We start from the raw sequence: 24378 nt of genomic DNA, 5'->3' as shown, positions 1-24378 counted from the left end.
CAAATTGGTGTGCCACACAATACAAAAGATTGTAGTTTGTTTCATGTAAGAGCCAATGGTGCAATAGCCCCCTCCCACCTCCTTTTACATAATTGCATCACATGTCAGTTGTGATCAGTTTGTGGACCAGGACAGAATGTCCCTCTCAATGGTAGTTTCTCTATAAGGTTATTTCCCATATTTCACCTAACCCACTACTTCCTTAAGAGCTTTTACTTATATGTGCCCTGAAGTCAATGATTATTCAAGACTCACCAGTGAAGGGTTTTTTATTTTAAAAAAACCCACAACAACTTGTGAGGAGGAACAACAACCCAGTATAATTAGATACAGTAGCACTGTGGTAAGAGAGGTGCAGAGGACACCAGATCTCAGAAGATTGCATAGTAGCAGCACAGATTGCTCCTGATTCATGAAAACCTCAGGAAGTGTTGCAAGCCTGGAGAGGTTCTTAGATGCAGAGTTTCATGCAAGCTTAAATGTGGCTGCTTGGAAGATGACACTCACATGCTGTAGTTTGCATTTCCATACAATTGGCCAATGCTTATTTTGAAAGATGAAGCCTCAGTACTACAAAATCTCTTGTAAGTTTGTCAGAGGTGAAATGCCATCCCAACTACTTGTGCAAACTGTCTACTTGCCTGAGCACCATAATATGGAAGCCAGAAGCCGAGCGATATCCCAATTCCCCTTCCATGAAAAGAAAATCTGAAAGCATCTTTTGCACCAGTTCATGTACAACTCATTATTGGAACTAAGTCTCATTCAAACCTCATGGAACTAGTAATGAAGTTGTTTCTTTGACAGGTTCATAACAATGAGCACTGCTTATTTAGAATTTCAACATCACAGTAGACCTTTGCCACAGGTCAGGTAACAGAATGAGGAACAGCCTCAGAGTTAAAGATTCTGCCTTCCCTCAACTGAAGGAGAATTGAAGGCAATCATTAATAGATTTATTAATGTAACTTCTACAATGAAACTTTCACAATGCAACAAGAAATAGGTTGGTGATTGCTTCCAACTAGGCATGGTTAGGATTGTGCTGTATCTTTACCCAAATCTTTGGCTGCAAAGACTTGTCTATCTGTAGACTGCTCTAGGCCTTCCAGGATGCCTCTCTAAAGGACGAGTTGCTAGTTTGTAAAAGCAGGACGTATCTTTGTAAATCTTAATTTATACAAACACAGGAGAGGGAGCATTTAGATCAACAAATAATTTGAAACTGCCTGTGAATGACTATCAAAGCCAAGCAGAAAACAAAATCTCAGTGCATCACATGGCATTCTTTTTTACAGGCTCAACATACAATAAAGCCTACCATTACATGCTACTTGTAATTTACCATTTAGCATCAGCCTATTTGAAGGGCCAGTGAACTTGCTAATTCATACAGCCTTTCTTCCTCCTTTTCCAGAAGTTAAAGTATGTTTAGGACACAACTGTCAGTTACTGCAGAATCATGACTAAGCCTACAAGAAACATACAGGTCAAAGTCCCCAGTAGGGCTGGGCGGTATCATCTTTTCAACATTGCAGTGTATCGCCAGCCAAACATTGAGGTTTGGCGATATACCACAATGTTGAAAAAACCAAAATGCATTGGTCTCTGTCCACAAGACACTGGGTGAAACTGCCCTAGCTCTCACCTCAAGAGCTGAGGTGGTTTCACTCAGGCGCTTGTGGGCTAGGACAATGCAGCTTGTTTGTGCTGCTCAGCTGGGGATCAGGAACATCCCCCCCCCCCCCAAGCTGATACAGCCTTGGTACTCAGGGCGTTGTGGAGAGCAGTAACCGCGCTCCCCTCAGCTGAGCGGTTTCACTGAGCCCCCACCCCGCCAATGGCTTGTGGGAGCCAACGCTGGCCTGGGGGCTCCTTTAACTGCTCGACTGAGGTAAGAGCAGCTGCCCACTCCTCAGTTAAGCAGTTTAAAGATGCAGAGGGAGAAACAAGTTGTATTGGTGCCTTGCTGATACAGCTTGTTTCTACCTCTGCATTGTATGAGGGCAAAGTTGGATGGCAGTATCACTCAGCGATATATCGCTGATGAAACCGCTGCCACTCCTGAGTCCCTCTGCTAGCAGTGCCCGCTGGAGGAAGCAACTCTAGCCAATGCTGCGAGCATAGGGACTCAGGAGCAGTGGCGATTTCACCAGTGATATACCGCTGAATGAAGCTGACATCACGGTCTGCTCCTCATACCGGTCCTGGGTGATGTATTGATATATCGCCCAGGCCTAGTGCCCAGTTGAGTATTACTGCTCAAACTTCTTAGCTTGAGAGGCAACTGTCTGTTAAATTCACCAGTTGAAGGCTCTGAGACCATGTCCTACCCAAGGGATATATAATTCCATCACTTTTTGTCTGGCAGTCCTGTCACTTCCGATATTGTATTCTTTGGAAGCTAGTAGCTTTGTATGGTGGATTACCAATGCTGTTGGGAAATGATTCTGCCAGGCAGATTAATCACTGATTTCCTGTTGAAACAGCAATAAATGCAGCAGGCATACTGTCAGAATTTTACTTCATATTCACACACAATCACTGCTGCTCTTCAGAGCTTATTTTACAGGCTTCTGCACATAGCTGAGTTGTTTAACTTTACTTTTCTGCCTGAAAAATGGTCCCCAAAGAATATCCTTTCTTCTTTATAGGTGACAGAATATTTAACAGTCTATAAAACATAGCTCCATCTACATTAGGTCTAGGAACACAAAAGATATTGCTAAAACTAATATTTTATAACTGGATTTTAGACTTCGGCTGCATTCACATGTCATGCAGAGCCATTTTATAAAAGACAAAGGTGTGTGTTTCAATTTGTTAAGAAGTTGCATGGAGTTGTATCCAATGTTAGTCATGCTCAGAGTAGACCAAATGAAATTAAAGTTCTGAGCATCTGACCTAGCAGAGTGTAGAAAAATGAATGAATGCGGAACCTTTTCTTCCTTCCTCTTTCCCCCTCTCCTCAAGCTTCATCTGCTCCAGAGCAATTGGCCCTTTTGCGCCTCTGCTCAGTGACCAATTGGCCTCTGCTGTTTAGGAAGTGCATATTTTCCTCATGTTAGTGTTCTTTTTCTTTCTCTTTCCTTTCCATAGAGCTCTGGCACTTGAGCAAACTCAAGAAGGCACTACAAGTCTTGGCTTGAAATTAATGTGTTAATTTTGTTTCCTGAATTTCCATATCGAGAACTATTTTAGCTGGCAACACTGCTTGACATTTAATGTGCTCCCTAGGTTGTTGTTTTTGTTGTCACCAGTAGAGATTTAGGGTTGTTTTCAATATTAGTTCCTTTGAATAGTTATTAAAACTTACTACCAATATAACCAATTCATAAATACCCCACCTTTAGTAATTGGACCTAAACTAAAGTACCTAATTAACTGCACTTAATTTCCACTTCTTTTAATATTTAAATCTTTAATGGATGCACAAAGCACACCACAGGTTATAAAAGTTCAATTTCTGCTAATACTCTTATTGGCTCTATTAATCAGGTCAAACACACTACAGGAACAAGGAAATTCAAAGGATAAAAATTAATTATGAACTAAGAACCTTATTAACATCACAATCACAGCTTTCACAAGGTACATACAGCTCATTGGGATGACGTTTCATTGCAATTATTTTCAGTTCATTACAATGTCTATCACTGCAACTATTGGTCACATTTACGTGCAACATTTCTTAAACACAACGTAAAGTGGCATACATTGAGGTTCTGAGGTGTCCCATCCAAGCACTGATAAGATGCAAACCTAGTTAGCTACAGAAAATACTGTTGAGTATTTTGCACTGATACCATAATTCTGGCCCACTTATAACCACATAGGTGTATGCAAAACTGAGATTAACTTTAAAAAGATGCATTCTTAACTACATTGCTTTCTTTATCAGATATACAAACAATGATCTCAATTCTGAGTGGCAGTCCTTATGTAGCAAAAACAGACCCGTCCATGCACAAGAGGAAGATATCAGTAGGGGGACTCAAACAGCCCACTGAGAATGCTCAGTGTGCACTGAATCCTGGCTTGAACAACAGCATTCCACACCACAATGTTTTGTTGTGTGTGACACTTGTAGCAAGTTTTAAATAGCTTTCCAGTCTACTTAATGATCAGATAATTTTGCACTAAACTTCAGTGCATTGCCCAAAATGTTGTCATTCTTCCAATAAAGTTTTCAGTTTGCTTACTGGAAGCCCTTCTTCATTCAAAACATTGGTCAGAGATCCAGAGAGGTTTCTGTACAAACAACTCATTACAAACTGAGACAGTGTTTGTTGTTGCTGCTTCAGTCAATTTCCCTTTCAAACCACAGCCCCTAGGTGCAATATTGCTCTGGAGGGTCCCGAGTTGTAAGGGCAGCTTTTGTGAGATGTATGAGCAGGAAGATTGGCTGTAAAGTCCTGGTGCAGACAAAGAAGACAGTCTATATCTTCTTTGTACCATGTAATGGTCAAAAGACTGAACTTTGCATCAGAAGGTACCTGGTTCAAATCTTTTCTCTACCATGAACTTCTAGGTGACCTTACTAAAGCTCCCCCCCCCACCTCAGACATTGCCATCTGCAATACGACTTAAATATGACCTGGCTTACAGAAGGGGCGGGAAAACATTTGGCTCCATGGACCAGGTTCTTTTTGGTTTAGACAAAATTTCACCTGAGGTCACTATGGCAGCACTTCAAAGCTCTTTGCTAAAACAGAAGATGAAAGCTCAATTTAAGTAGGCAGTTAAAGGCAAACCCCTTCCTGATGACAAGCGGTGTGCACTGAACCCCTTGCTAAAACGAAGGATTGCCCCTCTATTTTAGTATAGGTTTCAAAATGCAAACCCCTTGTCATCAAGAAGGGGCTTGTACTGAATCCTGCCAAACTGAGCAGAATTTAAGTCTTCTCTCAACAGCTGATGAGCGGGAGATTAAATCCTGCTGCCATGACTACACATGCCAGTTCCCTGAGGAATTGAAACTCCCACCCTGGCTAAGTGAGGTGATGTCAGCTGATGGACAAGTGGGCGTGCTTAAAAAAAGAAACCAGCCTCAAGGACAAAACTAGAAGCCATGGCAGACCAAGACTGGTCCATGGGCCAGAGGTTCCCGACCACTGCCTCACAGCACTGCTGTAAGGATTGCAGCTACATAACGTATGTGAGACATTCTGAGCACTTGAAGGCATTATACAATTAAGTATTATCATAGTTGTTTTGAAGTATGTGATTTTTATTATTCCAATAAGCCTTAAATAGTGAACCATGCACCTTCCCATTCTCATTCTGCACATGTGATTAAAAAACAGTCTTAACATTAAACAACAAATAGCGAGGCAACATTTTGCAACCATGGAATTATTTTTCAATGCTTTCCATCAATACGTTATTTTGTTTTTTAAAAAACAACAACTGGAGGGAAACACTTTTGGCTGTATTGCAATGGCAAACATACAAACGACTCCCCCCACCCTTCTATTTTACAACCCAGCAACCATGTTCACTCAACCCAAGCAAATTTCTGTAAAAACACCACAGTGCTTTTAGGGCCAAGCGCAGCTGTAACATTGTGCTTGTATCAGGAGTTTCAAAGTCAGGTTTCCACAGTGTTGCTTGCCATGGAGAATGAGCCTTGTACTCAATCTGGAAATGACAGAGAGGGCGCTGACCACCCTGGCAATTGTGCAATGATCCCTGCCCCTCCCTGGCTCTAAAGTTGGGAGGAAGGATGGGGGTGATTTGTCTGCTATACTCAGAATGCATTGACCATGAAGGCCTAACCAACTGGAAAGATTTCCAGAGATGAAAGGAAAACAGAGGAGGAGGAGTCTTCTTGGTGCCTCTCAGTTAAGGTGACTGGAGTATCATGACCAAGCAGCAGCCTGATTGGCAACTGCTGCACAAAATAAGGAATGGGAGGTTGGATGCTTCTTGACTAAGGTGTCCGTAAGTGCAACAGCCAGACAGGGAGGAATGTTATTTGTGGGGGGTGGGGAGGCATTAGATTCATGCTCCAAGGTGTGGATCACCTGAACCTTCTCCCCTTTTAAGTAAACTTATTTTTTTCAAATCTTCATTTACAAGGCAACTGGATGCACTGCAAACTATAGCAATCTATGCTATATCCCAATATCCTCCCAGTACTCAAGAGAAGCTTTTCAGGGGCTGCACTGAGTAGGAGGGATCAGTAATAAATAGGTGTCCGGCCTTTCACAAGTGGAGACGCCTCTACTAGTGCCAAGTCACCCCTGAGCACAATCTTAATTGGGCTGTTACACTCTGCTTTGTACCATTCACTCATGAGCAGGAGGGTCCCTGTTTTCACATTTGAAATGTTAGAGGGCATATCACTGCCAACAAGTTATCTTCAGAGATTCAGTTGCCACAGAAAGTTGGTTTGCATTTGGCATCTACATCTTAGTAGAACAGATGCAGTTTAAAAGGGTACTCTTCTTTTTTTGGGGGGGGAGGGTGAGTTTAAAATTATAAATTACCTTTTTCCTTTAAAAACTTTCAAAGCAATTGCTTCACAGCTATTTCCCCAGCCTATAAAGGAAGCAAACCTGTGCCTCTGCTGTAAAGAAATGTGCATTGCAACATCTACTGTGTTTATACAGAAGATTTAATGCTTCCACTACACTTCCTCTCAGGTTCCACAGCAATTCCTAAACAATAGTTGCCAAGCCTTCTCTAAATAATCAGAAAACAATCAGGTCAAGGAAAGAGAATCAGAAACCGTACATATGTTCACAATTGTTGTCCCAAAGGGGCATGTTCCACCAGTGAGGTAGTTTCACAAGTTGCTTCAAAGTTACAGGGATTGCAGTGTTTTTAAGTAATAGTTTAAGAAGATGCAACACAGGGCTTCTGATTTTTAAAAGATGTAGTTGCAAAGTTACCAGATTATATGTTCTTGCAAAATCATAAAATTTGGTAGTGTGTACTTAATGAAACTACAACAGCAAACACTGCTATATGTGGCTATGGCTCAATACTAAACAATTTATGACACAAATATTACATTTTATTATAAACAGCAGATTAAGATCTGTGAAAAAAATTCTTTCAATATCAGGAAGAGGGATTGTGTAACTCTAGCATATCAATCTGAGGTCTTTAAAATGTAATTTTAACCTAAAACATTTTCTTCATGTCTGGACAGTGAATCTGCAGCAATACAGTTTTCTAAATCCTATACTACAATAGTTTTATCACTTAACATTCTAAATGACAAATCTGAACAGTACAGACTGGTATCATATAAAGTTGTTGTGGTAGTAATGGAAGAACAGCTGAAGCTAATTATTAACTAGCAGTGCATATAATCAAATATGGGATCTGCCTGCTTTCAAAGACATAGAAACCAAAGAGATAAACTGACATGAGCCTCTTTATTGGGTTTTTGTCCTGAACAATATGTAGGAACAGGGTGCACAACAAATTCAGGATTGAACCCTGCCCTCCTGCCCATCAGCTGAAGTCACCAGTTATATCATCTAATGGACTAATGGGCATGGTTTGGAGAAAACGTCCTTTCAGGCCAAACTGAACCCCTTGGCAGGCCAAGACTGGGCAGAAGGTTGGATTCCCACCCCTGTTTAAAATTAATTAACTAAACTTTTTAGTCCTATTTTTAACTTGGTCACATTCATGCCTTCCCTCAATATTAGGAGTGCTAGTTTGGTAAGGATGCACAGAATTATGTTAGAGTTATCTTGTCCCCTCGCAAGTTCCCAGGGATTATTCAGGAAAGAAGAGTGTTACTATTAAACTGCTTTAAATTGCTGCCATGCTACAGGTAGCTGTTGCTGCAACTTTACACTACCTACTGCATATATTTTGGGACACAAACTCCATGACAGTTTTCACAAAATCATAAAATTTGGTAGTGTGTAGTTAATGAAACCACAGCAAACACTGTTATATCATTAAGTGACTACGGTTCAATACTAACCAATTTTGAGACATTGCCCATCTGTCAACCATGTGAAATCATAATTATGTTGTTTCATGGCCACCCACCTGCCAATTTAGGCTGGTCACAGTAAGGATCTAGTCTGTGGAGTTTTAAAATGTTCCCCACACCTGATGTAAAAGAAGACCCCAATAAATGGGGCAACAAGACATTTTAAAGTGTTTTTGTTAACACAAATATTTACAAATTAATGAATGGCAAAATCTTCTTAGAAAACATATCTTTCCCACTTTTAATAGAGACAAGCTGCTGTTTCAAAAGTGGCTTGTCTCCTTGGCAGCAGAAACACTGCACTAAAAAACAAACAAGCTCCAGCTGTACATGTGGTTCTTACACATGCGATTCAGGTCTCTTGAGCCTGCCCTGGACAAGGCTTTTTTTTTTAAGCCCCATGATACACTTTAAGAAACATGTGATTAAGCCACCTGAAGCCTGAATCATACATTAATACCAAGAGCACGAGAGCTGCTAGAGCATGGGTGCTTCCATGCAGATCTGCTGATGAATCAGGAAACAATCATGTGATCACTTGATATGCTGGTCTTAATATGGTTTCAGAATTATTGCATTATTGCTCTTAGGTGTGTACACTGGTCACAAGATTCAGTTCAGACCATAATTTGGTGCTCTAGAAAACAGTCCATTAGTGTCCAAGGCACTTTGTGGCCTAACTCTCTTTAGAGTCCAACCAGGTCTACTTTGTCCTCCCCACCCCTCACTACTGGAAATGGAAATGGGGGGTGGTGTGCAGTTTAGCAGCTCCCCCTCCAAGATAAATGGATGAATTCTGAAAGCATACTAGCCCCGCCAGAATGGATAAAGCTTGCCAAATAATAGGCAAATAAGTCCAAGGGCTTTTGTGCTAGGCATATTTAAATTTGATTTGGGAGTCACAAATAACTAAAATGGATTTATTTTGGGGGTAATATCATTCCCACTGATTGTAAGCTTGAACTGTCAGTGGTGTCTGCTCTCTCTTCTTCATCAACCCACCCCAGTATTATTCCTTGTATGGTAAGCTTAGAGATGCTACTTTAATTTTTAACAGATACAGGTAAGCAGAAATTGTTCTGATATCTGGATTGCTGAGGCACCGTAAAGTGCTTCAGTGTCCCTGCTTTTGTCTCTTGCTTATACTTCCCATTTCAATTCTAACAGATCCCAAAAACCCTATGAGGCACCCCACTTAGAATTGGGATTCACCTGAATCCGATGCACATGCTTGATTGCTGTGCATCTCAGAATTTTAAACTGTAAAAAAAAAATCTTGCAAAGGTTTTCTATTCTTCCTATAGCTAACTAAAAATATTGACAGTTCTTATGCAAGTATTTTCAAACCATATTGCTCTGACAGAAGATTACACTAAAAATTATTTATTTTTTACCATATTCGCTTGTATTTATTATTGTCTGGAAATGTACATAAAGCATGGGCACAAAGAAACTTTAAAACAACACTTACTGTAATGACAGCCTTACTCAAACAGATTGAGCCCCTGCAGCCATACTCAGTTTCATCTTCAGACTTGTAGTAACTTAGAGTATTGTTCTTCAAGACTACCCACCGGTCCTGCCACCCATGGATGTAGTTGGTCCACTAAAGAAAACAAATACATACATTTTTTAATCAAACAAAGCTCCATACCACTTGTGCATAATTTTCTTAGAGTGAAACCCAACCAAGACATACTCAGAAAATAGACCCAGTGAAATCAAAGTTACTTAAATTCATTTACTTCAATAGATATACATACTCTAAGTATGACTAACATCAAACACCACCCATAGTTTATTCTAAATCTTGTTTTAATTTTTTTCATAAAAACAAACCAACTGTTACAATACATATGCTAATGTATAGTGCTTTAATCAAAAGTTACAACACAGAGTAAAAAATGGTTCTGATGCAGACAATCTGAAAAATAAATGCCAATTCCTTAGAAAATAAGTGTTCAAAATAAAATAAGATCAGATGTAGTAGGGACAATCATGACAATACCATTTCAGAAGCAGCAGATCTGCCACAATTCACAATAAACATTAGGTGGTTATGTCCTATCACTAACTATAAACTCTAGACTGAAATACATGGTTTGTATTCCTGTAAATCTGGGCTGCCTTTTAAGAAGAGGCTAGTCCACAGTCCTCATCTTGAAGAAACTGATAGTTCAGAATAAATAAGTTGCAGGCTCAAAAACAAAAACTGAACAAAGATTTTAATGTTTAGGTCCACTAGCCTAGACTTAACTACTTTTTTCTTCACATATATTAGACTCCTTCCTCTCTCATCTCTTTGTCAAACAGTCATCACTGTGAAATGAGAGTACCACAATAAAAACAGTATATATAACTAAAATATACACTGATGCACATAGTTTATTTTGAAGAGCTATCGTGTTTCATCTGGGCAGAAAGCTCAACGAGTAGATCACTATGTGATCTCCATGTGCTTGAAATGAACATTTAATAAACACAAAGCTCCACAATAAACAAAAGTATATAAAAATGACATTTGAATATAATTTAATATTTGGCATTTACACCGCTTCAGCACTGTGCAATGGATTTTTGGGTTCCTAAAATAAATACTACTAGTAATACTGCATTAATTTCTATGAAAACAGATTCATACAATCATAAGTACAGAAGGATTCACTAGCTTCATCAGACTTTATCAGATTTTAGCTTCAGGCGATCTGTAATCTCTGCAAGGGTAGAGCACCAAAACTGAGTATGGCCCACAGAATGATAAGTACTAATGGTTTCCTGAAATGGCTTAGGGAAGGGATATTGCTGGTGAAACTGCCAGCACTGGTTTCCACTGGGAACGAGGTGAGGTGGAAAAGCACTACCTCAAAATAAGACAGAGCTGTCTACTTTTTCTTGGGGGTTCCCTACATGTATATAAATATATTCATTTGTAAGTTAAGTTTTTCCCCACATCCAAAACCTGACATGCATCTGTTAGCTTCTACACAGAATGCTGTTGAGGTGCTAGTTTGGCATGGGGTATGTTTACAATGGGGGGTGGGGATCAAACCCCTATCAGCTTAGAAAAAGCATTCTGGAAGCAGGTGCTATGATGTGTTCTTCAAAAAAATAAAAAGCCCTTTATTCTCTAGACTACACAGTGATGTTTGAGGTGAAAAGAAAATGAATAAAGTTGATTTTTCCATTTACTACTCTCCAGAATTCTCATCCAAGCTTAATAGCTTAAAAATGCCTGTTTTTTTACCGGTAAATGTTGGATTACTTTGAGCTGTTTCACAGGAAGCAATTCATAAATGGAATGAAATAAATGTTTTTATTTATCTTTTTCTTCTACCTGCCACCCAATTCTTTAGTACAGAAGATACTGCCTCGAAGATGGATTAGAAAGAAAGAGGGTTCATTCTTTCCCATCCTCCTGATCCCTGCCTAAAGAAGACTAAAAAGAACAAGAGGTGAGTATACTGCAACATTTTGCTGCAGATAATACTTGTATCAAAATAGGAATCTACAGAAACTAGCTGCTTGAGTTCTAAAATACCTGATATAGTGGGGTATGGGGAAAAGCTGACCAAAAATCTTCCTGGCTTTTAAAACTGCCAATTCATTTCTGTGTGCTTGATATCCCTAGGTTTTGGTTCTATATGAAATATTTAAACAATCTGCTTTTCTGTCCGACAGATGCTGAAGGCAGCTAACAATTAAACTAAGCACAATTTAATAAACATAATGTTAAAAGCCAATTGAATACTAAAACATAAACACAGCAGTAGATAAAATGTACATAAAAACTAACCAGATTAATGCCTGCCAAAATAAATATAAAGTTCTATAAACTATTTCACTGGTTCAACACTGAACCTTAGAGGTGCTTTTCAGAGGTCAAACAATGAACTCCAACTTTTATGTTAAATTAATGAAGAATAATCAAGTACAAATAGTCACATATAATTCTTAGTGACTAAGCTTAATGGATTAGCACTTCAGCTTTTGAACCAAGGAGACTGAACTGAAGTAAGCAACCAGTTTTGTGCATTCTAAGCACACACCCAAATGAGACAGCATAACTCTGAGAATTCAATAGCTAATTCAACTTAAGTTCCAGAGGACTGCAAGTTAATTGACAGCAAGCCGAGGAAAATATTTCAGATCAACAACAGGCAGTCCTATTTAGGTATGGGGTACTGTCAGAATTCTTAAGAGACCACTAGAAGTCAGTTTTAAGGGCCTGGGCAACACTCAATGCCTTGAGTTTTTCCAGCTAACAAGGGTTCTTCTTTTGTTTTATAAAAGGGCGGAGTTTCAGAAATCATTTTGAAGTAAAACCTTGACTTAGCATTGGAATAAAGCCAGGAAAGGAGCAAAGTGACTACAAGTTTCTCGTTGGAATCCCACACAATCCTGGTAAGTCATAGTTTGTCTTACCATGATTTCTGAGCCAGGCCATTGTGCCTTCATAGGATTGTCATAGTGAATGATTATAGAAGCATGCCTTTGTGCCTGTATAGTTGCATTTTTAAACAATTCAAATTGGCAAGTATAATATATTAATAATTAGAAACAATAAAAAGTATTCATTTCTTTTAACTTAAGTAAACATTACAATTGAGAAAAGCCACTAGGGTTTATTTCCAATAATACAATAATCAGTTCCACACATTTCACTGCTCAAAAGGCAAACAGAACTATTCATCAAAGCATGGAAAACAACATGAATAGACAAAGCCATAGTGCAGTTCTTGGAATACAGAGTTTAATTCTTGCCATCTGCAGTCATGCGAGAGCAGGTACAAAGAGCAACCAAGATTTAGGCATATTTGAAAGGAACTCCTATCAGTGGGCCAATACAATTATTAGGATCATCTAAATTAGGTTTATTCTGATTATCCTAATCAGAAACCTGGATTAATCGAGAGGTCCAGTGTATATGTGGCTGTAAATGTGGGGTGGCATTTAATTTCGTTGTATTATGTACAATGACAATAAGGTATCTATCCATCTATCTAAATTGTCACAAAGTATTGAGGAGACTTTAGATTTTTCATTGCTTTGTGACATCTGAGATAGCCCTAATAAATCACCAATTTATTATGAATAAAATTCAATGGTATCCATCTATTGGCAGAATGGACACTGATGGTGGAATAGATTTCCTCTCCCAATCATCTGGAATAGATTATGTGGGCGTACAGTGGTTACAGAAGAAGGAGGTGTCAGCTTATGAGTCAATGGATAGCAATTTTGGAGATTTTCTAATGAACCATGGCTACCTACTGCTGAAAACAGACATCATTACCACAATTTCCACAGGTCATGTGATGGACCCAATATCATGGGTGATAGCCAGTGTTAGTCATACTCAGAGTAGAGTCATTGAAATCAATCAACTTAAATTACCCAATCCCATTGATTTTGATGCATCTATTCCAAGTATGACCAGATATTGCCCTATACATTTGCATGGCAAAAGCAAAGAGAAAATAACTTACTCTTTCCCAAATAAATGAACTCAATCCCTACCAGTATGAGTGAGTCTTGAAATTAGAATGAAAAGCTATTTAATTGATCAGTGAATTTACTGCAGCATAACATGAATTACACTTTTTATACAGACAGATGTTTGCAGATAGTAATGATGTGAGTGAGACAGCAGATTTGCCACTACAATTGGTGGCATTCAAGTCAGAGTTGACTAATTGAGATAAATGTTTTCATTGTTTTCGGTAGGTCTACTTGTAGTATGCCTACTGTTTGGTATCATCCTTTTCTGCAGTTAATTTTGTTTTAAAAGTACATTGTTACCTAAATTTTATTTGCAACACCATGAATGGATACAGTATCAAAACAGGCATTTTCAAAGTTGCAACTAACTTTTTCAGACTACAGTACAGTTGTATCTTCTTTTGCGTCCACCCTGTTTAGGGTCCGTTTCATCCAATGTCCGCGGCAAACCTGGAAGTACTGGGTTTGGATCCCAGACGCAAAAGGAGGTACAACTGTACTATCCCCTAGGCACCGAGCCAACTATACAATCTAAGCATGCTAAATCAGCATGCTAACAAGCTGGTATAGGGTAAACAATATTTCTACTCAAACTTTTCCAGAAAATCCATACCACTGTCCCAGATTTAATTCATCAAAATGTAAAGATGCCCTGGTTAGAATCATAGAATTGTCAAGTTGGAAGGACCATGAGGGTCACCTAGTCCAAACCTCGGCAATGCAGGAATCTTTTGCTCCTGGGACTTGAACCCATGACTCTGAGATTAAGTCTCTCATGCTCTACCAACTGAGCTGGAATTCTTCAAATTATTCTTAACTTGTAACAAAAAACTAGGAATAACCCAACGAGAATTAGTTACTTCAAGTTACTTCAGGTAACTAAGTAAACATAATATTAAAATATTAAACAAAAGAAACTTAAATAGCAATAAAGTTTCTACCAGTGATAAGCAAGATCAGAATAGAACAGTCACTGGTTAACCCTTCCTCGATGGATCATCTACAATCTAGTTTTAATTAATGTTTCACTTTTAATGCTACTTGCAACTTAATAATTATTATAATCTATATCTTAAAATATATATGTAATGGGCAATAACCTTGCAGAGCGGCATTTGATCAAGAGTGAAATTTTTTTTTGCAAGTTCTTCCAGCTGCAGTCCCCTGAACTTTCCATGTCATCTTCCACATTCTTCTGAAGGGTCCTCCAAACTTCTGGAACTTATTTTTGCGAGGTTCAGGGGCTGCAGCAGGAGGAGGGGATTGGCAAAAACAATCTCCCATTCCCTTATATTAATGGACACCTCTTAGATCAAAAGCCGTTCCACAACATTGAGTTTCATTCTATAAGTTAAAATATATAGAAAGTCTTAAATTAGAATTGTACAAAGAGAAAAAGATTGTACTAAAGATAGAAGCAAGCTTAGCAGTTTGACAAGTTAACATACAGAAAATTATTCTTTGTATAGAATTCTACAGCAATAATATATGTGCATGCATAATATGCACTTGCATAAGTTGCCATTCAAGTGGGCATTCTATAAGAAAAAATGATATATTTTTTTGTTCCTGTACCTTAGCAGAAGACTGTATTATTGCTTTTTAAATCCTTGCAAATCTACTACTAATTTCAATTTATTTCATTTAATTAATGAAGACACACATCACAAAGAAAGTTCTAAAAACTATGCAATAATGTAGCTCAGCTTTTTAAACTGCAACAGGTTAGATCACATTTTGCAATTTAGATTTCCTTTCATTTATTGCTGTATAGATGAGAACAGGAAAGGCATCCTGGCTAACATCAAGGGCGAGTAGCCTGTAAAAGCAACATACGTTTCAATCTTGAGATTTAACATTTGGTAGCCACATAATGACAAGGAGCTGAAATAATGTTGTTATAAATTGTACAGTACATTGGCTAATAATAAAAGTTACAGTAAGTTGCAGATTGAGTTTAAAACAAAAACTAAAACTAAACAGTTGACAAGAAAAGAAAGTTGTCAAGGATGTTGACATACTGTACACAACCGTCAGTACCTGCACCTGACAACAGTCTAAATCCACACTGGTTGTGAGCATTACAATTGTGTTCAAAGATGAGTGCAGGTGAGCATTCTATGTTTTTTTTTAAAAAAAATCAGGCCATTTAGCTAACACTAGTAGGAACAGTCAGTGTGGAAGAAACCTGCACCAGACTCAACCCCAGGAGTCTCTATTCCTACTGAAAAATGGCATGAAAAATGGCAGAGTTGCTCCATATCTTTGCTGTAACAATGATGACTAAATACATTCTGGCAGCTAACTGTCATCTAAAGTCATACTGGGCTAAAGGGCTGCACGTGTTTCCATTCTCTGAGATGTGTCATATTCTTGTTACCTGATCCAGAGTCCCCATTTGCAGCACTTTATCTACCTTCTGCGGGTGGCACTGTGGTCTAAACCACAGAGCCTTGAGCTTGCCGAACAGAAGGTCGGCGGTTCGAATCCCCGTGATGGGGTGAAATCCCGTTGTTCGGTCCCAGCTCCTGCCAACCTAGCAGAAAGTACGTCAAAGTGCAAGTAGATAAATAGTGCTCCACTGCTTTACTGCTCCAGCGGGAAGGTAAATGGCGTTTCCGTGTGCTGCTCTGGTTCGCCAGAAGCGGCTTAGTCATGCTGGCCACATGACCCGGAAGCTGTCTGCGGACAAACGCCGGCTCCCTCAGCCTATAGAGCGAGATGAGCACCACAACCCCAGAGTCATCCGCGACTGGACTTAAAGGTCAGGGGTAGGTACCTTTACCTTTATCTACCTTATAATTCAGGAATGAAAATAGTTGGTAATTATGTTCAGTTTCCCTATAAATACATGAAAACTAACTGGACTGCAAAAGCTTTTCCAGCAATAACTTTTTCCAAATCTAGCATCTCGCAGCTTGTGCTTTCACTGCTTGCTTCAGTACACAAAACAGGGTCAAAAACACGGTGCAAGTGAAACTGCTTTGAAAAGCAAAATTACCATTTATTTTCTGAAGGACTTAATCATATTGCTAAAACTTGATATCTTGCTTAAAAACTTAGCTTTCTGTCTGAATAATGACTCCTTTGCAAGTTTCTAAATAGCAAACTTAAAAGGATTCATGCTAAAAATTAGAAATAATACAGGGACTGAAGCCTTAAAGTCTTCCAGTCATGTATACAGCTGCTTTCTCCTAAACTCCATATATTATCCCTCCAGTCAGTCTATTTTACTGCACTGTTTAGAGCAAAGGTCACACCACTCTTTTCTATGGTACAATTGTGCTTTATGTGTTCATGCATATCACATGATTTTGTTTCCTTCGTTTTTTAAGAGAGGGAGAAAACCGTTAAGGTTTTGATTCGCAGGCCCAAGAAGTTAGCTTTTCCAGTCGTGCAGAATCAAAGAGTGGAAGCGCTCTGAGCGATTCCCCATACAGGCTGCCTTGATAGCATTACTCAGCCAAGCAGTGGCTACAAGTGAAATCTAGTCAGGATTACCAGGCTCTTGAGAAGAACCTGATGGAACGGATTTATCTTTTTTCCTTCTCCAGCTGCATCACATGCACACACACACACACACACACAGATAAATTAAATAATAAAAAGTCCCACTCCAATGAGCATAAATATTATTTTAACAAGTCACCCTTCCTCAAACCAAGACTCATACTTTGATCATCACGGAAAGGTGGCAGCGGCGGGTGGGCTCCTGGGGAATAGAGAAAGTGACATTCACAGGCATTTCCCACCTAGATAGAAAGGGCGAAGGCTGCGCTCTGAAACTAACCAATCCGCCCCCCTACCCGGATAAAAGGTTTCCAAGACTCCGGAGGTAAAGGATTCTAAAGCTTTTTTTTTTTTTTAACACCACCACCACCACCACACCGGAATAATAACAAAAACAGAAGCCACAACACCCAGTGGGAGGCGGGGAAGGAGATGTGCGGGGACCTCCCTCTAAGCTGGGGAAGAGGGCAGGAGGCTCCTAGGCCGCCACCCTACCAGGCGAGGTGAGGGGGGACTCGGCGCCAGGCTCCCACAACCGGCCACCCTACCGCAGGGGGCGCTCCCCGCATGTCCCCCGTCGACCACGAAGGAGACGAAGTGGGGGGGGGAGGCCTCAGGAACTCAGGTGAAGGGGGAAAGCCAAGCCTAGCACGACCGCTCCGTGGCGGGGAGAGGAAGGAACCTCCTTACCTTGCTGAGGACTCCGCAGAGCTCAACAGGCGGCCCGGATTCGGTCTCGGGATCCTCTTCGGAGCCCGAGGAATTCCAGCTTTGGTTGTCCGACATGGAGGCGCTTCCCTCACAGCCGTTGCCAGCGGGCAGCGAAGCGACGAGGCCGCGGGAGCTCGCTCTACCTGCCTGGCGCCTCTCTCCGCGAGGCTCCGCTGTTGCTGCTCCTGCCGCTGCTCTCGCTCTTGCTGCTGCTGCTGCTGTCGCCGACGCCGCCCCAGCCCTTCTGCCTGTCCCCTCCTGGCCGCCGCCGGGACCGCAGCTCCCGACTTAACCCCCAACCCCGCTCAGCGCACGCTGGTAGTTCCGACCATCTGAAGCAGCCACACGCCGCGGAGCGAGCGCTCGCCTCTCTCTCTCTCTCTCTCTCCTCAAAGCGACGCTGCTGCTGCCGCCACCGCCGCTGCCGCCGCCATCTTACTCGAGGAACTCGCTCTCGGCCACTCCAAGCCCTACCCGCCCTGGCAGTGAAGGCTTTTGGGAGGTGTAGTCCGCTGAGGGGCTTGGTTTCTGGCGGCGCGCTGCCCTCTGGGAAACGGGGCGGGGTCGGTGGAACAAGCGAGTCGTCGCGTTCCTCGGGGCTTCTTGGGTGCTGTAGTTCTTGGGCGCGGGATTCTCAAGACGTCCGTCGTCCGTTCTCTTTTCTAAAGCCTCGGGTGGTCGCCATCTTGGCGCGGCTTAATTGTTGCGGAAGCGGGGGCTGGTGAGAGACTGAGGTGTGTCTACCTGAGCTTTGCTTTCCTTTCGCCTGCTATATTGCTCTTCTCGCCTCCCCTGAAAGGGAACTTTTCTCTCCCCATTTTCTCCACACCTCGTTTAGGAACAAATGGGGGAAGGGAAGCGAAGGAGTTCCTTCTCAGCAATGGGGCAGCTGCCTGTGTAGACATATATAGGCAGATAAACACATATACTGTAGACAGAGGGTTTTTAGTGGCTCCGGGCAGCCGTGCGTATGTAGTGTGTGCATAACCAACGCTTAAACCGAAGGAAAGGCAAACTGCGGTCCTTTGCAAAAGCTACGTGGGAGAAATAGTTACTTCTGAGGAAACATGCATGATGCACAGGCACGCTCCGTAAGAGACAGGCAGCGACGCCTCTGTTGCCATGGTTCGTTCCCAAGTGGCAGAAGCCGATTTCAGATTTTTATTTATTTTACCATGGCATTTTGTGGCGCTGCTAATTGTGGGAGGATGAGAAACGTGCTTGGTTTTGGACTAGACTAGAGCAGGGAAAAGCAATTTCTCATTTTGGGGGGAGTGCGCAAAATCATCCAGTCTTAAGGAACCAAAATGTATCTTGCGGTATACGCCGCCCTCTTCACAGGTAGCTAATGACACGAAGTTGTTTATTAGACTTCTTATAGCCACATATCGATAAACACACTTGGGGTGGGTGACAGCAAACATAATAGAATCACAAGACCATATGCAGTAATAATTAAAGCTTAGCAATCAACAATAAAAGGCAGCAACCCCCTGCCCCCAAATAACTACCTGCATATTTGATCTCCTCCAGCTAGTTTCCCATTTCCCATTATATCTTAATCTACATTCAACAGTATAATGTAGATTAAGATATAAAGGAATGGAGGGCAGGGCCGTAGCAAGGGGGTGCGATAGGTGAGACCCTCCCCGGGTGTCCCCACTGAGGGGGTGACAAAATGGCAGGCAGCACTCACTGCAGGGCCTGCAGCGTGCTGGAGCCACACATCTCTGGTGCCTGCAGGCTCCACGCTGTCCACCCACTGCCTCCCCCCCCCCCAGCTGTAGGGCAGCTGAGGCCCCACGGCGTGCCCCATATTGTCCTATCCTAAGGGCGCTGCACGCCCCGTCCCTATGGGCAGTTAGCCCTGCCCCTGGGCACACCGCCCCAGGTGCCCGAGAGGCTTCCACCACCGCTGAAGGAGGGAACTAGATGGAGGAAATAGACTATGCAGTCACTTTGGGAAGTATAGTGGTACCTCTGGTTACGAACACTTCAGGTTATGAGCGCCGCTAACCCGGAAGTAGCTGCTCCTACTTGCGAACTTTGCCCCAGGATGCAAACGGAAATCGTGCGCTGGAGGCGCACACGCAGCGGGAGGCCCCATTAGCGAAAGCGCACCTCAGGATAAGAACGGTTTCAGTTTAAGAACAGATCTCTGGAACGAATTAAGTTCGTAACCAGAGGTACCGTGGAAGGAGAAGAAGGGAAGTCCTTGAATGTACTGTTGTGTATTTAATGGGAAATGTATATCTGAAAATTTAATAAATACATTTAAAAAACAAAATAACAAAATAACTACTTAGAAAAAGCATAAAACAGTTTGTAGTCTGGTGTTAAAAAACTGCTTAGAAACCTCAGGAAATCTTCCCCTGTTGCCAAAAAGGCTGTAAAGAAGGGGACTGGAGAGGCATCTTTGCAGAGGTTGTTTTACAACTTAGATGCCACTTCCAAAAAGGCTCTGTGGTAGCCCCAAGGTTCACTAGTTAAAGGATATAGCATCAGAACATATGTACCTGACAATAGCAGTAGTTCAGGCATTCCATATACAGTAAAACCTCCTACAAAGTGGAATCTGAGCAAACTCTCCACCATACCTTGCATTTAAAATGTGCCAGGGAGCAAATATACACTGTAATTGATTTGGGGATCTGTATGCAGTTCATAAGGGAGACAGGTGGCGCTGTGGGTTAAACCACAGAGCCTAGGGCTTGCCGATCAAAAGGTCCGGCGATTTGAATCCCCGCGATGGGGTGAGCTCCTGTTGCTCGGTCCCAGCTCCTGCCCACCTAGCACGTCAAAAGTGCAAGTAGATAAATAGGTACCGCTCCAGCAGGAAGGTAAACGGCGTTTCCATGCACTGCTCTGGTTCGCCAGAAGCGGCTTAGTCATGCTGGCCACATGACCTGGAAGCTGTACGCCGGCCCCCTCGGCCAGTAAAGCGAGATGAGCTCCGCAATCCCAGAGTCAGACACGACTGGACCTAATGGTCAAGGGTCCCTTTACGCAGTTCATGAGTTTGTAGTTGCCAACTTAGTTCTACAGCAGATCCCCAACTTTTGAGACCTGAGAGCACATTTAGAAATCTAAAAAATTGTGGCCATCACAAAATACCCATTTCACAAAATATTTTTTTTTTATGCTGAGACCCACCGACTCCTGTCGATCAAGAGGCAAGTTTATTATGCAGAACTCATATAAAACAGACAAAAAAGTAGGCCGCCCCCTGCCAAACAAATAACACCTCCTAAAAACTTCTTTTTTGTTTTTGTAATCTAATGTTACACTACTTTGAAACTTGGGTGTTAAACTGTATGTAAGTTGTTGAAATAAATAAGTTTTTTTTTAGAAGGGAGGGGCAGGAGTTCCATCATGCCCATAGACACCTACTTGGGAGTGCCATTTTCAAACTGTTACTTTTATGTGGGCACAGGTGTACTCAACCAGTGGTTCTTTTAGCAACCTGGTATGGTCATGATGATCTGGCTGGCTACAACTGAAGGTTGAATTGTTGGGCAACATGTAGGCTTTGATATCAGCCAGGAATACAGTTCTTACATTTTCAAGGTACATGTCAAAGGAGCAAATATAAACATCTCATTGACTTGCATAGAAATAGATTCTGCAGACAATTAAATCAAATAATGTGTGATGGCCCCATCACTGGATATTGGAAAGTTGCTCTCTTTGATACTTTTGCTCCATCTGTAACCATCTTCAATTTTTCCTGCTCTCTTACAACATTCTACCACTTTGCTCCTCCTGATTTCTTCCTATTATGACACACTTCTTCAGAATCTGCATTCCTTATGTACCGGGTAAGTTAGGCCAGATTCCAAACTCTGCTTACCTGGGAGGAAGTCACTGAATTCAGTATAAATTACTTCTGTGTAGATATGGTAGGATTGCTTTGTTGTTGTTGTTTTAAATGTTCATTACCACTGTTCAGGGAGTTAGCCAGAGGGGTTGGGGAGTGGACACACTTGATGTGCTAGATTACAATTTTAGGAGCTGTTGGGTTTCTGTCCCCTAATTTCCCCAACATTCATCATGTAACATCACTGCAGTAGTTGTAGGCTAGGAGGGCAAAAAAAGAGTCAACAACAGGAATACCATTTAGATCAGTGATGCTGGGTTAGCAGTACACAGTTTAGTTAAGCGTGCATTTAAGATTATGCAAGATGAAAACTTCATAATGTCTCTTTTCACAATACCAACCTTTTGCATCAAAATTTATGGTAATTGGAGCATTTTCAGTGTCACTGAATATGATTTTTTAAAATATTTTGAATTTTGATGGATAAAGTATTTTGTTTTTAAAATCCCAATCATTTAGAATATATTGTTTTCAAAAACTCAACCTGGTAGCTGCTATGTCAAATCAATAGCCTATCTAGCCCAGCATTTTGTTCTCACAGTGGCCAGCCAGATGCCTGTAGGAAGCCCACTATTGCAGATAAATGTTACAGTTCTCTCCTATTTATGGTCCCCAACAACTGGTATTCAGAGACAAACCACCTCTGGTATTAAAGATAATGAATAGCCTTATTTGCCAAGAATCTGTTACAGGAATTCCATGCAGATGAGTGAGTGACCTGGTAGAATCGTGATATATTTATTTGGTCTCCATACTAGCCATAGAGCAGGAAAGCCCCTTTTATGCACATCTAGCACAGGAACTAAATAGGCTGGTACAAGACCTCTCTGATAGTTCTTGTTATTTTATTTTTAACTATCCTGTGGATAAGTGGGCTGGTAAATATTTTTGTAGGCTACTAACTTTTGTGGGCTTCTTTGCAAGATTGCATCAGAACAAGTCTTTGTAGAAGAGGAAACAGTATTACTCAAAGAAACAGGAAGATCTGGTGGCAGGGATCTTGTTGCAGAAAATAGGAATTTTTGGAATTATTTATGAAGCTTGATCTAGGGTGGATGAAGATTTGATATTATATCAAGCCTATTTTTAAATGACAGTAAAAAAAAATGTAGCAAACTAATAGCCTGATCTATTGTTTTAGACATAAAATACTGTTTTGAGTTGCATTAGTAGAAACACAGCATCCACCACTTAGGGAGTAACCGTCTTCTGCTTGGCTTTGATCATGCTTTTGCTGGAACGATTTTGTCTTGTGTTGATAGCCACACCTAAGGAGGATGCAGACAAACTGGCGACAGTTCAGAGGAGAGTAGAAATAGATAAGAATGTGAGAAATTGGCTATAAGAAATAGGAAAGGAAGAATTGCCTGCCTTGTGAAAATAGTATTAATGACAAGGTATTTTAGAAAGGTTGCCATAAGGAAGTGAAGAACAATTGTTCTCCCTTTTGCTGCCCTTTGCCTTGTTAGAAATCTTAGGATAATTTCCAGTGCAAAGTCAACAAACCAGGAATAACATTTTGCCTAGAAATGTTGCTCAATTTCTACTTTGGAGAGTTTGGAAAAGCATCTTTTAGGGAATATGTTTCCTGTTGCAGTATGTAACCTGACACTTGGATTCCCAATTTAATGTAAATTAAGTTGCTATTTGTTTATTTTTTTAAACAAACCTTTGGCTGCTTACAGATGAAGAGCTGTGGGGATAATTTCCCCTTTAGCACTACAGTGGTACCTTGGTTTAAGAACAGCTTAGTTTATGGACAACTTGGATTAAGAACGCTACAAACCCGGAAGTAGGTGTTTTGGTTTGTGAACTTTGCCTTGGAAGCAGAACCTGTTGAGTGCGTTCCATTTGTAAATTGAGTCTCCTGCTGCTATGGGAAAGCACGCCTTGGTTTAAGAACGCTTTGCTTTAAGAATGGACTTCCAGAACAGATTAAGTTCATAAACCAAGGTACCACTGTACACACACCCAGCTTGATAACTGTAATGGGTGATGGGCAAGAGATTTGTAGTTGTGGGAGGATTACTGTTCACCCTCTGCTTCTAACTGTAGAAGCTTTCCGTGTATAGGTGGTAGCCTAGGCCTGATACCCAACAGCTTCTGATCTAGGCAAATTAATCTCTATTAATAAATAAAGTAAGATAAATAGAAATAGCCTTGGACAGTTCGATTGGGCCAGGTTTCCAGAAATACAGACATGACCATTTATAGGCAAATGTAGATGGAAATAATAGAATTGTTGAGTTGGAAAGAGACTACAGGGGCCATCTAGTCCAACCATTTGGCATATTTGCTCCTGAAAACAAAGGTGTGTTTCCCACAGTAATAGTACGGTAATTTGCAACACTGTCCTGGGTATATAGCTAATTACAGGTTGGATTTACAATTTTACCCTCGACAATTAACTGAGCAAATTACATAATTGCTCATCTTGAAAGTGTGTACTTAGAGGGTTTCTCTGTTCCCTTCACATCCTATACATGGTACTGAGTTGTCTGAAATTATGACAGCCAGGAAGAGCAAGTATATTGGAGGGGCTGCTGGCAAAGAGGCAGTGTATCTCTTACATTCCTCCCTCTTTCAGTTTCTTTCCTTCCCAATGTCCCTCACATCAGGTCTACAGTATTTTGTTTTTACAGTAAGAATGAATAGTCCCCGTTAAATTCATTGGTGTAAAATAAACTCTGCATTAACTTCTGTGGCACAAAGCTACTGGCTGGGTTGCAGTAGCTCAGTGGCAAAGGGCTTTCAGTTCCATGACTTCACAAATTCAAACTACTGTATGCAGATACTTTGGATACTTTTATAGCTTAAG

At 41.1% G+C, this 24378-nt stretch overlaps 2 protein-coding genes across 6 annotated transcripts in view; one reads left to right on the top strand and one right to left on the bottom strand.

Annotated features, from left to right (window-relative positions):
- The window catches only part of CERT1 (ceramide transporter 1), a 49966-nt gene extending 31952 nt beyond the window's left edge, over window positions 1-18014 (bottom strand). For 2 of the 3 annotated variants that reach the window (XM_033164636.1, XM_033164635.1), the window contains exons 1-2: window positions 17663-18013; window positions 9435-9569 (exon numbers count right to left, since the gene is read on the bottom strand). In XM_033164636.1, the coding sequence (XP_033020527.1) occupies window positions 9435-9569; window positions 17663-17758 (231 nt within the window). In that variant the 5' untranslated portion in view covers window positions 17759-18013. Of the gene's footprint in view, window positions 1-9434; window positions 9570-17662 lie in introns of all 3 variants that reach the window. The other variant, XM_033164637.1, reaches the window with a different exon arrangement.
- A 183-nt stretch (window positions 18015-18197) lies between these two features.
- POLK (DNA polymerase kappa) overlaps window positions 18198-24378 on the top strand; it is a 29298-nt gene continuing 23117 nt past the window's right edge. The window contains exon 1 of one of the 3 annotated variants that reach the window (XM_033164117.1): window positions 18198-18417. The gene's annotated coding sequence lies outside the window, so the exon portion shown is untranslated. Of the gene's footprint in view, window positions 18418-21541; window positions 21583-24378 lie in introns of those variants that run through there. The other 2 variants (XM_033164115.1, XM_033164116.1) reach the window with 2 other exon arrangements.

Source organism: Lacerta agilis, chromosome 11 (genome assembly GCF_009819535.1).
Source record: "Lacerta agilis isolate rLacAgi1 chromosome 11, rLacAgi1.pri, whole genome shotgun sequence".
NCBI classification, from domain to species: Eukaryota; Metazoa; Chordata; class Lepidosauria; order Squamata; family Lacertidae; genus Lacerta; species Lacerta agilis.
This window is presented reverse-complemented; position numbering and strand designations above follow the sequence as displayed.